At 37.5% G+C, this 14,263-nt stretch overlaps 1 protein-coding gene across 26 annotated transcripts in view; it reads left to right on the top strand.

Annotated features, from left to right (window-relative positions):
* DST (dystonin) overlaps positions 1–14,263 on the top strand; it is a 480,589-nt gene that overhangs the window by 391,617 nt on the left and 74,709 nt on the right. For all 26 annotated transcript variants that reach the window (XM_038554403.1, XM_038554389.1, XM_038554383.1 and 23 more), the window contains one exon: positions 13,979–14,140. In XM_038554403.1, the coding sequence (XP_038410331.1) occupies positions 13,979–14,140 (162 nt within the window). The remainder of the gene's footprint in view (positions 1–13,978; positions 14,141–14,263) is intronic.

Raw genomic sequence — 14,263 nt, 5'->3', positions numbered from 1 at the left:
CACGTCGGGCTCCCGGTGCATGGAGCCTGCTTCTCCCTCTGCCTATGTCTCTGCCTCTCTCTCTCTCTCTCTCTCTGTGTGTGACTATCATTAAAAAAAAAAAGTAAAACTGCCAGTTGTTTTACCAGCAAAGGATAGGTTTATTTGAGACTAGCAGAGAATTGCAGCATGGGACAAGCAAGCTAGGGCAAAACCATAGGCAAGTCTGGAAAATAAAGGAGAAAAACATTCTTTTGTGGAGGAAAGCTAGAAGTTGAGAAGGCTATTAGAAACAAAATGTCCATCAGAGTAAACTGGAATTTGAAAGGATGGTGGCTTCTCACTGGCTGAGTTGTGACAGCCTCTCATCAACTGGACTGCTGGAGGGGTTACGGAGGAAAAGGTAGGCCTGTCTTCCTCTTGTCTGCACAGCAGTAAAATAGATAGCCTCCACCTGTGAGATTTTGAGAGCTCCCCCTCTTGAACTTCCCACCCCCAGTTTAGGGAAGTTTCCCTTCATTAGTTTTCATGAAAGCTACCATATTGTAGACTTTACTTCCTTGATTAGCCTATCAAACTTTCCTGTTGCCAGTTTGCAAAATTGAGATTTCACATGAGAGAATTCACTATTAGAAAAACAAAGTTCCATGGCAGGGGAACTGAGATTTGGGAGAGATTTGGGAGAGCTTGATGAATGAGTCTCTGGAGTTTTCTGTAGAACCCTGGCAAAATTTGAATGCCTAAATGACAGTAATCAGGTGGCCTTCTTCCTGGTGAAATTGAAGCATGTTCAGTGCTTTTGTGAAACATGATCATTTCTCTGGATTTTCTGTGAATTTGTGTAGAAGAAAAAGAGAAGGACTTCATTTCTCCTACTTGAACCACTTGTAAGAAAAATGGGCAAAAGTAATAATATTAGTGCTGCTGCTTGTAGGTGCTTCCCTCTTTGTGTTCCAGGCATGAAAAATATAGTTATCAAAAAAAAAAAAAAAAAAGAAAAAAAAAAGAAAAATGTGTCTCTCTATATGGAGAGTTCTTTTGAAAGTAAGAAAAAGCAAGGTAGGAGGAGCTCTTTCACCATTGCATTGAAAGTGTTTTGCAACCCAAAAGCACTAAAGCATCATTACCATTAATGGTTACAGTGATTGTTTTATTTGATTGTGAAGAGAAATAAAGTGGTCATTTTTTCTAAAATAAACCACTTAGCATGCTGTGTTGTCTCTTTTCTGATTACTTTGCAAGGAGTTGATTGATTTTAATGAAATTTAGTAATAAAGAACATCTTGACACAACTTCAGTGTCTTGAGACCCAGTGACTAAAATAAAAATTTCCAAGTGGACAAATCATCTGCATTTAATGTATTTCAGGACAGAGGGAAAAAAATAACAAGAATGTAATTATGATAAATAAAGATGGCAGCATACACAGTCACTAATTCTATTTATTTGTGTGTGTGTATGTCCAAAAAAAAAAGCAGTTATAACAACTAATATTTATCGAGGGCTTAGTATGTGTCAAGCGTTTCTCTAAACTCTGTCTGTAATCCTGTTAACAGTCCAGAGACAGGGTTGCTGTTATTACCCTTATCTTAGTATAAAGAAGCTGAGAGCCAGAGGTTCTTCCTCTGGTGACTTGCCCAAAGTTACACAGGTAGTAAGTGTCACAGCTTGCATGTTTTGGCAGAAATAATACAGTGTTTCGTGTCAACTTGATTCATCGTGATGCACTAATATTTTGTCTGAGAAATTTTAAAACCTCTTTGCCGTAGCCAAATTTGGGTGGCCTAAGTAGCTAAATTGTTCATTTCAATCCAAAACATTAGCAATACCCACTTAATGAAAGTGTTCTATAAAACTGGCTGCTCTGAGAAAAATGACATAAATGTGTGTGGAATTTCCCTAGAAACTGGTGTGTAGATGCTGTAATGCTGATAGTGATGGTGCTCACTACCACCACCTCTGCTGCTGACATAGAACTAACCATTTCATTGTCTAAGTCATTCGATCTTTCTTGATTCAAGTGGTAAATCAATTTGTGTGCAAGTCAGATCTCAGTTTGGTTTTTGTTGAACATTATTTTGAACACAGAATTTTAGGAGGATTTTAAAGAATTTAAAGTAGAATAATCTATATTGAGTGAAAAACTAATAGTCTGCTAAAAATAGTTATTTTTATAGTTCCTAAAAATAAAAAAGAAGGAGCACTGGAGTACTGGATCTATTTTTATTATAGACTTCAAAATGTAATCCAGTTTGACATGACTCTTATCTGGTAGCTTTAGTTTAACCTAATATGACAGATGAAATCTTAATTTTTCATGAAACAAAATTTAGAGTAGGACTGAAACTTAGTAGCTATTACCCACTCAGTAGGGGGTACCTTATATGCTCAGGGAGTATAATGGATTATTTGAATTAGGTAAGACATTTTTCTGCTTCCATTTTTTTCTAAAAATTAACTTAAGAAATAGCAGTTAATATCCTTGAAAGTTCAAAATTAATTCATACTTAAAATACCAACCCAAACATAATGATTAAAAACAAATGCTATTCTGAACCAAATGTCCTAATTCACTGTCCATGAAAGCTATTCCAAGTTTTTGAAAATAGATTTAGTATTACCTTCTGTGTTAGCTTAAAGTTTTTAAAGTATTTTGATTGTGTGAGTTCTGTTTACCATATGTTTTCTGACTTCTAGATATCAGTCACTAGGCTAAAATGTATGAAGCATGAGGTGTTTTCTATTACTGTTGATAACTTAAAGTATCATTTTTCTACTTATACTTGTCTATATTATGTTAAATTCTATGCACATTGTCATAAATTCCTAGGCAGAAAAGAAAAAAATTGCCTTTGGTGTTCCCTCTAACCCTACCTCCTGTTAAAGATTACTATCTTAAGATTATCTTCAAATCTAAACTACATTATTAAGTAATATTAATATTTCCACATTTTTATTTATCAAAGACACATGTAACCAACTATATACAAGGAACATGTCCCAGCAGTTCCTGTGATGTCATCAACAGCCAGTCAGATCTTCTGATCATCACGAAGTAATCATTGTCACCATATTGAATTGATTTAATTTCAGTGAAGATCAAAGACATTTGATGTTTTAACGAACATATACAGTCACATCCTAGCTGAATATATGTCCTTCGCACCTCTATCTAGGCCATCATAAAAAGTCTTACCTCAGAACCTGCTTACTGTTTATTTCTGGCTATTCTGTTGCTGCCTCAAATTGTAATTCAGTTTGTCCCCACAAATGAACATATCGCCAGTATAAAGTCTCTCTAAACTGATTTCTTTTTATTTTCAAAATTGAAACAGCATTATATGAAGCAGAGAATTTTTAAGCCAAGTCAAAACCATAGACAAAGACCAGAACACCTACCTCATGTCTTATCAAAGCATGTTCTCTGGTCCAGGTGAAGGCATTGTTTAACCCAGGAATCTTCATCTGAATAATAAGTGAGCTATCATGAGGCTACACAAACTAGGCAATGGGAGCCCTATTTGTAAATAGTATGGCTGAAATCAATCACTGTCCAAATACCTTCCTAAGATATTTGTGAAAGGATCCTAAAACAATGATGTCTATGATGTCATCATATTTTTTATGGATAAAATTAATTTGTTCAATGAATGCTTTAACATAGTGGATTTTAAGTGTGCCCATATTGTTATATGGATGTCCATGGTGAATTATTACACATTTTTGTTGGGAACAAGAAGAGATTAAGTAAAGCTGTTGTCCAAGAGATTTTTCTTAGGGGAAAAAATCTTACTTGACTAGATTTCTGTTATTGTGACTATATTAGTAAGGCAGTTGTATGGTATCTTCCTCTTTTTTTTTTTTTTTAACGAATATATTTTCACTATAGAAACCATGACTCAATGCATGGGCCTTACAGGAAGGTCACATCATTTAATCAGGTACATCAATGTGACATTTAAGATTTTAAGAAGAAAGACTATCATACATGATGGTCAGTAAAGAAGTTCCACCCAAGCAGAGACCACCACACTATGGTACAAAATGCTGGAGCTGATCACTCACAAAAACTAGCAGAATACATAGGTGCCATCTTTCCCACATAAAACACAAGGATATACTACTCTGAAAGGGCCATCTAAAGGGAACTTGGCAATGTGGGTTCCCTTTCTGCTTTTGCTAACTAATACTTTCAGTCTTTATGCTGCATGGTCCTTTCTTCTATTGCTTTAAGTTTGGGAATTAAAGTAAGTTGTTCTGAGGGCAGTTTTAACCAGAGATTTTATGATTTTATACAAGGAGGTTTGTTTGTTTGTTTGGTTGCTTTGTTGTTAATGGGATAAAACTATATCACTGTTTTAAAGAGATCTCCCAGAAGTGCCGAACTATAGCATCTACTGTCATTATCATAGTCCTCCCTTAGGTAAAAGGTGATCTACATAATTTATTAATGTGGAAAGTTGCTTAAAGGTGTGGGTGTGTCTGTGTGTGTGAGAGAATTTGTTTTGTGGTTACGAAATTATACATTGGCTTCTTGATAAGAAAATTTGACCTCTAAATGTTTTTTAAATAGTTGCCTAGGTCTGTAGTCTTCATTAAGTATTGTCTCAGAGAGGTAAAGTTAGCTGAAAAGCTTTTGGAGCCGTCCAGGAACCAGCATACCCTGAGAAAATGTCTGCTCACATACTATGTTGCTCACTTAACTTTAATTGCCTTAATCTAAAGAATAGTTAATTTCTTTTAGTAGTGTTTTAGAATGAAAAATGTTTTCAGGTTTTGTTCGGTTTTTGGTTTTCTGAAGGAAATTGAGTGGGATCATTAACAGGTGCATTGGTTTTTGCTTGCTGGATGGCTTCTTTGGGAAAAAAAGTTAACTTTTAGAAATTGCATATGCACGTGGGCATATATTTAAATTAGCAATATTATATATAGAATCATTTTCTGTTACATAGAGTATTTTTTTATCCACTGCCATCTGAAAACTGTATTGAAAATAGAGGAAAAAATAGTATTGTAGTAACTTACAGGAAAAATAGCAAGGGCCTATTAAAACTATTAACATTCACATCAAGATAAATTCCCATCAAGATGAGACAGTAAGTCTGTTAAGTGTTTCTGAAGTTGTTTGCTTTTGTGGTGGGGCCTCATATTCTACTTTCTTTTAAATATAAGCTATTTTTATTAAAACAAATAGCTATTGCATATTCATCTGATAAATATCTTTGAAAATTCTCTAGTTATTTATGTGAAGATGTTTATTAGTTTGCAAACTTAAAAACATGAGATTCTTAAATTTTTCATTATCTAATGGTATATCTGTTTTAGAAAGAACAGAAATTGTTGTTCCTAAGGCTTATTTTTGTATCACAGCCAAAAAAAAAAAGGCCAACAAACCATGTATCTCTTGTCTGGCTTCTGATCCAGATTTCAGTAGCTAGCTGTTGGGCCAGGAAAATACTTTTGTCAGTTTTCATGGATAAGATTATATTTACTCACACATTTGCTACTTATTGCACATTGAATTTCTTAATATTACCAATCTTTCAGCCCTAAAAACTCCATGTTTCAGTTGATAAAATCAGTCTTTAGCTTTTCTATGAAATGGATTGTTGCACTTAGTGGTAAGATTTTTCAGGAACTTTACTTTTCAAATATTTAATTTCACTTTAGAAATATAAAAATGAAAAATGGTACTATTTTTGTTTATTATACAGTTAGAATTTGTGTACTTTTCCAAAATCATCTGCCTTTAGAAAATACTTTAGCTAAAGAACATCTAGTAGGGAACCTAAAGTTACATTTTGGGAACATTTAACATTACGATTTCTGTAGATATGAAATAATAGTGTTGACTATTTTTCAGAAAAACTTTGCTCATTTTATTGTGTATTATGAAAATGTAAGAGGTCTATATATGATAATATTTAACAGTTTAAGGTATCTTAATTTTATTAACGTTAGAGACTATAATATTTAAAGTAGCTGTATAAGTCAAATTTGGGAGGGAAAGATAAACCAGTCTAATTCTGCTCTAAATGTAGATACACCTTTGGAGTGTGATTGGGGGGTGGGGAGTGGCAGAGGGACAGAGAATCTTAAGCAGGCTCCACGCTGGGCTTGATCTCACAACCCTGAGACCGTGACCTGAGCTGAAATCAAAGAGTGGGGTGCTTAACCGACTGAGACACCGAAAGTGATTTTAAGTAACAAAGATATAGATAGATAGATAGATAGATAGATAGATAGATAGATAGATAGATGATAGATAGATATGCATACACAAATATGTGTATGTATATAGTTGTCATAAATACCAGTATAATATTAATAGTTCACATTTAACTTGAATCAAATTATTAGGATTATAATTTGTAGAAGTAGTTGAAATTAGTTTAAAAAAATAGGTATTCCATTATTGAATAAACGGGTTATATTCAAACATAACCACCAAAGGGCACTTTTCCATAGCACTCCTTACTTTCAAGCTATATATTGTGCCCTTTCTTCATCCATATTCTCTACTGTACTGTAAGTTATATAAGGACAGTGGTGCTGAATCTCTGTGCACCAGTGTTTTACCAGTGCTTACTATGGTGTTTGGTAGATAGTGAGCAGTTTTTGATGAATGCTTGAATTTATGAATGAATTATATATGTAGTTTAAAGTCTAAAGTCTAAAAATAGACTATCCACCTCAAATGTGAAGATTACACATTGTTTTTCTTAGCTTTACATAAAGCCAAAACAATTTTGTGATGATGATTCAAAGTTACAGTCTAAGGTGAATTTGGGCCATTCTTATGAAAAGTTCTATGAGGATCAAAGGTACTCATCCACATTTCATGGAAACTTGAATATTAATATTGCCATGAATAAGTAGCTTTCCAGTCTTACATATCAGGATAGGGGCAGTTGTGAGTAAAACCCTTGGTCCCTCACGATCCTCAGCCTAGTGCCCAGTCTACTGTTCAAACATAGTAACTGTGTGCACTTTTTCCTTATTATTAGCACCTTAGAGCAGACACTCTGCTCAGTACCATAGGATCAAGTGCTTGTTGAAATATTTTACTTCCTGCCTATGATAGGTATTTTTTTACAAATATTTTTCTTTATAGATAGCTATATATATGTATTTTTCTTTTCCCTACTTAATATACTGAATTGCATCAAATAATTGTTGAATGGGTGTGTTATTACCTATAGAGTTCTGGTTGGAGATAGTTTTTTTTTTAATTCAGTTCTTGTCTATAAAAATAATTTTGGAATAATATTTTCTCATTAAAAGTGCAAAAGTTCCCTGCCACATCTTTTCTGCAAAATTATCAGAGAAAGTATGTAAGGTTGTTAATTTTTTTTTTTTTTTTACTAGAACTGCCTTCAACTCAGGTCAGCACAGTCTTATTTCTGTTCAAATGATTATTATTTTGCGAGATTGAGAAAAATAATCTGCCTTTACTTATAACTCTATCTGCTACAATGGTAGTGTTGCTTATTTTGTAAAATAAAGAATGGATGGATTTTATTTATTTAAATAAAACTTAATTTTTCTCACAATGGTTAAGGTTTGTCTTGCTGAATGTATTTTCAAACAGTGTTTTGAAAGAGCGTCCAGGAGATAACAATCTGCGGATGTGATTTTGTTTATTAAATATCCAGAGTGCCTGGCTGCACTTATTTTTGCCTGGGCCTTGCATTAAGCTCCGGGGGACTTGTGTGTTAGTAACTACTGATACTCATGTCAGCAGTGCTCAGGGCTGGGCCCACAGGAATAATTTACTCTGGAGAACAGTTAGACTTGAACTTGGGTTTTTAAAAAGGAAGGACTCAACACTGGACTCAAAGTGATCCGCACTTTGCATCGCAAATGCTACTGAAGCGGAGTCTGCAACTGCAGCCTGTGAGGGTGTGGTTTCAGCTGAAGGATAGGGACCTGTGTGGTTTCCCCCCCACCCCCCCATTTAATATTCAAATGAGCACGGTGGCGGGGCGTCGGCCAAAGGATTGCTTCAGCGATCGCTTGGTGTCAAGTTCCGCCGCCGCAAGCCCTTCGGATCCCTCCCCATTTTGAACCACGTAGTTGGTGGGATTTCGGGGGACCTCTGAAGCCGAGCCGCCCGTCCCCTCCCCGTCCCAGCGCTGGGTCTGATGCGCGCTGATGTCACCGCCAAGCTGTTGCGCGGCAGCCTCCCGGCCTCTCGGTACCTCCCCCTGAAGCCGCTCGCCTGCTCCCGCGAGGGGCCGGGAGTCCAAGAAAGGATGACGGCGAAGTGAAGTCGCGGGCGGGCGAAGCAGCCGAGCGGTAGCGCTGCTCGGGCGGGCGGGCGGGCGGGCGGCGCGGGAGCGGAGCCGGGTCGCCCGGGGAGAGAGGGCGGCGCTGGGGGGCGCGGGCGCGGGCGCGGGCGCGGGAGGATGCCTGCGGGGACCGCACTGCCCCGAGGAGCTGGGGACAGCGCAGGGTCCCCGCCCCCCCCCCCCCCCCCCCCCCACCGGCCACCTCTGCCTCTCTCCAGCTATAGCTGAAATGAAAGCCACCCCGCGGCCACAGTGGGTCAGTCTCAAAGGCTAGCGTAGTCTCGGTTTTCAGCTGAATGTGAATTGCGCTGCTTGTGCCTTAGAGGAAACCCGGAGCTCTTCTCTGCTGCAGTTTCCTCAGGTGGAATAAGCCTTAAGGAAGATCAGATAAGACTCTGGAAATGGCTTTTTTTTTTTTTTTTTTTTTTTAAGGGGAGTTTATAGTACACCGTGATTTCTGTTTACCTTAAACGGTTGCTGGATTATCCTGGCTTGGCTGTCCAAAAGTGTTTTTTTCCCCCCCTTTGGGTAGCCTCAAAGAAGCTTAATATGGGAAGAAAAACTGCCTTTCGAATCAAGATTATTTATAGCTGCACCCAAAAAAAGTAAAAGAAGATACTAACTTTCTTAACAGCATTAGACAACTTATTTTGCTCTGAAGATTTATTTTGTGCCTTGATCTGAACAATACGTGGTCACTGTGTTTGTCTTTTAAGTTTCTGAAGCATGGTTTATTTATAAAGGAGATGGAGTTGTGCAAGCCATCGTTAAGTGGATTACAGTTAAACAAGAGTTCTGCCGATACTAACGTTCAGCCTGTTAAAAATGCTTGCTCATTTGGAAATGTTAACCTGGAAATCTCAGATGCAAAATTAGACTAAAAAGGGAAATGGACTGACAACGGAATGTTTTGACTGTTTGAGCCACTGTTAAGTGTGTGTTTGTTTTGGTTTGGTTGTTTTTGTTTTTTCCTTTTCTGTGTTTTGGAGTGTGTGATAGGGACCTTGAGGGAGTGGGGGGGAAGGGCAGGAGGAAGGAGATTCTGTTCTGTGTTCTTGATGCACTTTATTTTTTAGACTCATTTTAAAAACCAGGTAAAAGGCTAGTTGCATTTAGAGTGACACACTGATGATGATACCTTAAACACCTCATCTATCACGACCTGTATTATTTGAGCATATGTCTTTATGCTGAGGACACTTCATAGCTCTGATCAGAAGTATACTTTTTCGAAAGTATGCTTTACCTTATTTCTTATTTTCTGTGTCAAGAGCTGCAATATTTGTTTTAACTATTTAGAAAATGGGGAAGCCACTCAGCAGACCGGACTGTTTACGTCAGAATCCCCCATGTGTGGGGAAAGGTGAAGAAGAAGAGGACCTAAATATCGAAGACTGTTATGTCCCACAGCGGTCAATCTATGATACTGTTAGACTAAACGAACAGATAGACTCTGGTTCAAAGGGCAGCCTGTCTTCCAGGCATTTTACAGATCGGACTTTACCCTACAGTCACAGAACACTGGATGTTAGCTCTTTATGCTCTAACGGTGCCCTTGCTTCTTCCAGTGTATTTGAGCTGAGAGGTCGTGAAGCTAACAAACTAGATGAAAAGATGATCTTTGATGCACTCAAGCTAAACAGTGATATCATTCGAACCACAGGATTACCCAAAGCCAAATCCCATGCAGAAAAGAAAGAACATAGACGGTCATGGCGAATGTTTGTCCCAGCCAATTTTATGGATTATGCAAACAAAAGTGAAAGCTCTTTTGTTGAACCTACTGATATGTCAGATGCTGTTACCAAGGCCAGCAAGTGCAGATGGGGTACTAATTCTCTAACGTCGGAGGAGGATGACTCTGGTTTATGTAGCCCTCCAGCAGAGAGGGAAGAAAAACAGGGCATTTTAATTGGAGACCAGTCAAGAATTAGAAGCTTGTCTTCTGCTGAAGATATTCATATAGCAGAGCAATACAGACCGTTTTTTTCCGTTTATTCCATTAGTGAACAGAAAATCCCTTTGCTTTCATGTAGGAGTGCCCACCCTGATGAAAATTTCAAAATGATTTTACATGATGTTCCTCCTCTAGAGGAAATAAAATGTGTAAATGGTCAAGGGGAAAGCCGTAGTGAAAATTGCCTGCAGAATGATTTGAAAGAGAGCACCATTAAGTGTGATCCATTAAATACACTGGGAGATGGAGAAAGCCAGTGTATTTCTAACACTGGAGGAGGAAAAACATATGGACCAGGAGGATCGCAAGTCACAGCACCAAGTGGGGAACTGATGGAAGTTTCTTCTGAGGTTTTACACCTCTCTCTCACAGGTCTGGAGGGAAATGATGCAGATTGCGGTAGCACAAGTTTAGTAAAAAATGTGACACTGTTGACACCATATGATCCAGAAGAATCCAACCTAGCATCTAAAGAGGAAGTGGAGGCACCCCTTTCTGCCCAGGAGATGGACGTGGTCCATATGAAGTGTTCCCCGAAATTCATACCAGTAAGAAAGCAAGCAGCTCCCAGAAAAGCAAGGGCCCAGGCTGGAATGTTGGGCCCAGTCTGTAATGGCTTTCAGTTAGTTCAGGTAATTAACGGGAACGTGAAACTCTGTAATGCCAGTAGTTTGTGTTTCTGTTTTAAAGTGGTCACTAGTGTCTCGAATAATGCTCAAATTCTGTCTTCTGTTTTGGGGATTTGCTGGTACCTTGCAAGATGCCAGGTATTGATAAGTTGATCATTACAACAAATTAATTTAGGCACCTTTAAAAAATTTTTTACTTATTTATTCATGAGAGACACAGAGAGAGAGGCAGAGACATAGGCAGAGGGAGAAGCAAGCTTCTCCTGCTTCTCCAGTTCACCTGAGTGGCAGGACTCGATCCCAGGACCCCAGGATCACAACCTGAGCCAAAGGCAGACATCTAACCACTGAGCCACCCAGGTGCCTTTTAGAAGAATGATTATTCCCAGCTGTTTAAGAGTCCTGTTAACTGGGCAGGCAGTGGCTGTTTCCCTGCGTTTAGACTGCCCCCTCTGTGAATTTATGTTAACATTAGGCTTTTACACAAATTGTGGTTTAAGACACTACCACTTAAGGGTAGTTTTTGTGGATTTATTAAGGTTGAACATGCCTTGTCATGAAGGTACAAGCACACAGTATTTATATTGCTGTGGTCTGCAAAGTAGTCTGCTCAAATTAAGGACATTTAAAACGTGCTGAAAATCTGCTCTCACAAGCTCTGAATGTGGAAGTAGAGAAGTTGTGCTGTATTTTGTAGTCATTATAGCTCCTAACTTTTTGTGAGTGGTGAATGAGGTAAGAAAGTAAAGGGTACAGCCTTGTCATAAGTAGAGGTTGTTTGTCAAGCCTGTGATTATTTTCTTCCCACTCAGATTGAAGTTCAGCTATTTTGGTATTTTTACTAAGCTCTTCTGGTAAACTTTGCCTCAGAGGTAATTTTATTTTATTTTAAGCTTTGTGTTGGTGTGCTTATGGGTTAGATTAGGGGAAAAGTCTCTCTTCCTAAGTATTTGTTACCACTGAGAGATAAGGAATTTGGACAGTATCAGAACAGGTCCTCTTCCCAGCCTATGAACTAATCACTCCAGTCAGTGTTACCCTTTTCTGATGCATGTGTTAAATGGCATACTAGGTTAAAAGCTTAAAAGTACTTTCTTTGTGTAAAGGATTTAGCAGTTTCTTTTGTATAAAGCAGTTAAGCTCTTAGGAATATACAGATTCCTCAGTAGTTCTCTTTTTTTTAACCCACAGTATATTCTTTGTAGCACTTTAGATAATTACCACAAACTCACCCAGAGCTACTCTGATGTGCAACCCTAAAATTAGTTTCTTTAAAACCAAGATCAGAGGTTAAAGCAATTTACTAGAACCTTATATCAGGTTTTTTTGTCCTGAACATATCTGAGAGAGAGAGAGTAGAATTTTTCCCTGGCAAATTCCTGGAATTAAGAATGTAGCAGTTTTCTACCGTTCCCAACTTTTTTTCTGTAAGTAGTAAAACATATCCATAGCTATTAGTTCCTAGAAGTGGTATAGAAAAGAAGTAGAATGGTAGTGCCAAATTCTATTTTCACCGCCTTGCTGCAACTTTGTATTGACTTATTAGGTAACTTTTAATACCTTTTTTAAAATTATAAAAGCTTACTTTTTTTTTCCTCAATGATTTGAGTTCTTATTTCTTGGGTCATGTGTAATTGACTGTTTATATTTAGTACTGTTATATAGAAACAATTAGCCAGTGTGGAAATTGTCTGTAAGGATTTTATATAGAAGAAGAAACTTGGACTTTTAGCTGAGAGGAGACTTCTAAGGGAAATGATCATTTATTTGTTTGCTATTCCTAATTTACTCATTTATGCAATAACACAGGGCTATCTTGCATGCCATGCCTTAGGCCAGAGTCTGGAGAGTTTCTGCTGTAGCCTCTACATCTTTAAAAATTACTTTCCATACTATGGCTATAATTTTTTAAGTACTATTTTGTTATTTGCCTTTTTAATGTTTTCGTATGTTCTGTTAACTGTCCATTTACTTGTACTATTGATCTATTGTGCCCTATAGTATAATGACTCAAACTCCAAAACCTTGTCTTGTCTTAATATCTAGCTGAAACTTTCCTTCCTTGGTTAAATTAATTTATTTTCTTTATGGCATCCTTTAGGCTCTCTATATAAAACATTTGTATCTCTATGAGAGTTGATGTATCATCAGTACTATCCCTTTGTGGGGTTAATGTCATCCACACCAAAATGTAAATATAGTTTTTCTCTACTGAAACTCATTTGACAAATAATTATTGCTAGGTACCATGGTAGGTCCAGGACATAGAACCACTATAAGGAAAACAGAAATTTCTGCTTTCATGGAACTTGGATTTTACTCCAGCACATGAGATTTTTTGCCAGTGACAGGCATTTGAGGACTGTAAGTTGGACGGAGCTGAGAAGAGGAAGGAGAGCTCTAGCAAATGGCTGGCGGTTCAAGCAGCGACCAGAGTAACCAGAGTTGCTGTGCTGGGTGACATGTGTGAGCAAATCCATGGGATGAGGTCTGTGCACTTGCAAGGCTTTTAGGGGGCTGGATGGGTAGGGATCCATACTATTACAGTGTCTGCCTACATCTTTTCTCATTTCCTCTCTCTGTATTTTGGCCCAACTGGCAAACTATAGATTGGCCTCTTGGCTCACCTCAACATCTTGTTATTGATCTTCATTTCCAATTTGGGTCTCAAACTTCAACAGTTGCCAGCTAGCAGCAGGTGTCCATAGAGGAGCTGATAAGGCTCCTTGCCCAGTAAAGCTCTTGGGCCCATCTTATCATTTTGCTCCTTTGCATTTTCCATACCTTTTTTTTTTTTTTTTACTAGAGTTAAATTGGAATGATGGAAAATAGTGTTATGCTAATGAAGCAATAGGGAGAGGACAGATAAACTCTTTTTTTTTGGTTTTATAGGTAATCTGATTAAAGGTACTTAGAATATCATTCTTTCAAATTCCTGAGTGGTTTTGATAATATTATGAATTTGCATTTAGTTTAGTTTCTTACTGTTATTCATAAGGTGGCTGTGACATATGAATAGATAACAGAAATTATTTTTACCTGTAATAATGGATAGCTGATAATTACACAACATTTGTATTAAGATAGATAATTTATATAAATTATTTCTCTTCTAATTGCAGGCATTCCAAAAAGAAGAGATTGAACCTTTGCAGGTTAAACAGCAAGATGTAAACTGGTTAGGTCAAGGCCTTATTCAGAGTGCTGCTAAAGGCACCAGCACACAGGGTTTAGAGCATGACCTGGATGATGTCAATGCACGCTGGAAGACTCTCAATAAGAAGGTAATTTTTCCATCTCCTTTGTTTTTTTTTTTTTCCTTTGTTATCATATCTGTTGATTATTCTTCTCTAACATTTGTTGTGACAACTAATCATATTTATAGTAGCTAAACTTCCCTGAACATG

This window comes from Canis lupus, chromosome 12 (assembly GCF_011100685.1).
Source record: "Canis lupus familiaris isolate Mischka breed German Shepherd chromosome 12, alternate assembly UU_Cfam_GSD_1.0, whole genome shotgun sequence".
NCBI classification, from domain to species: Eukaryota; Metazoa; Chordata; class Mammalia; order Carnivora; family Canidae; genus Canis; species Canis lupus.
This window is presented reverse-complemented; position numbering and strand designations above follow the sequence as displayed.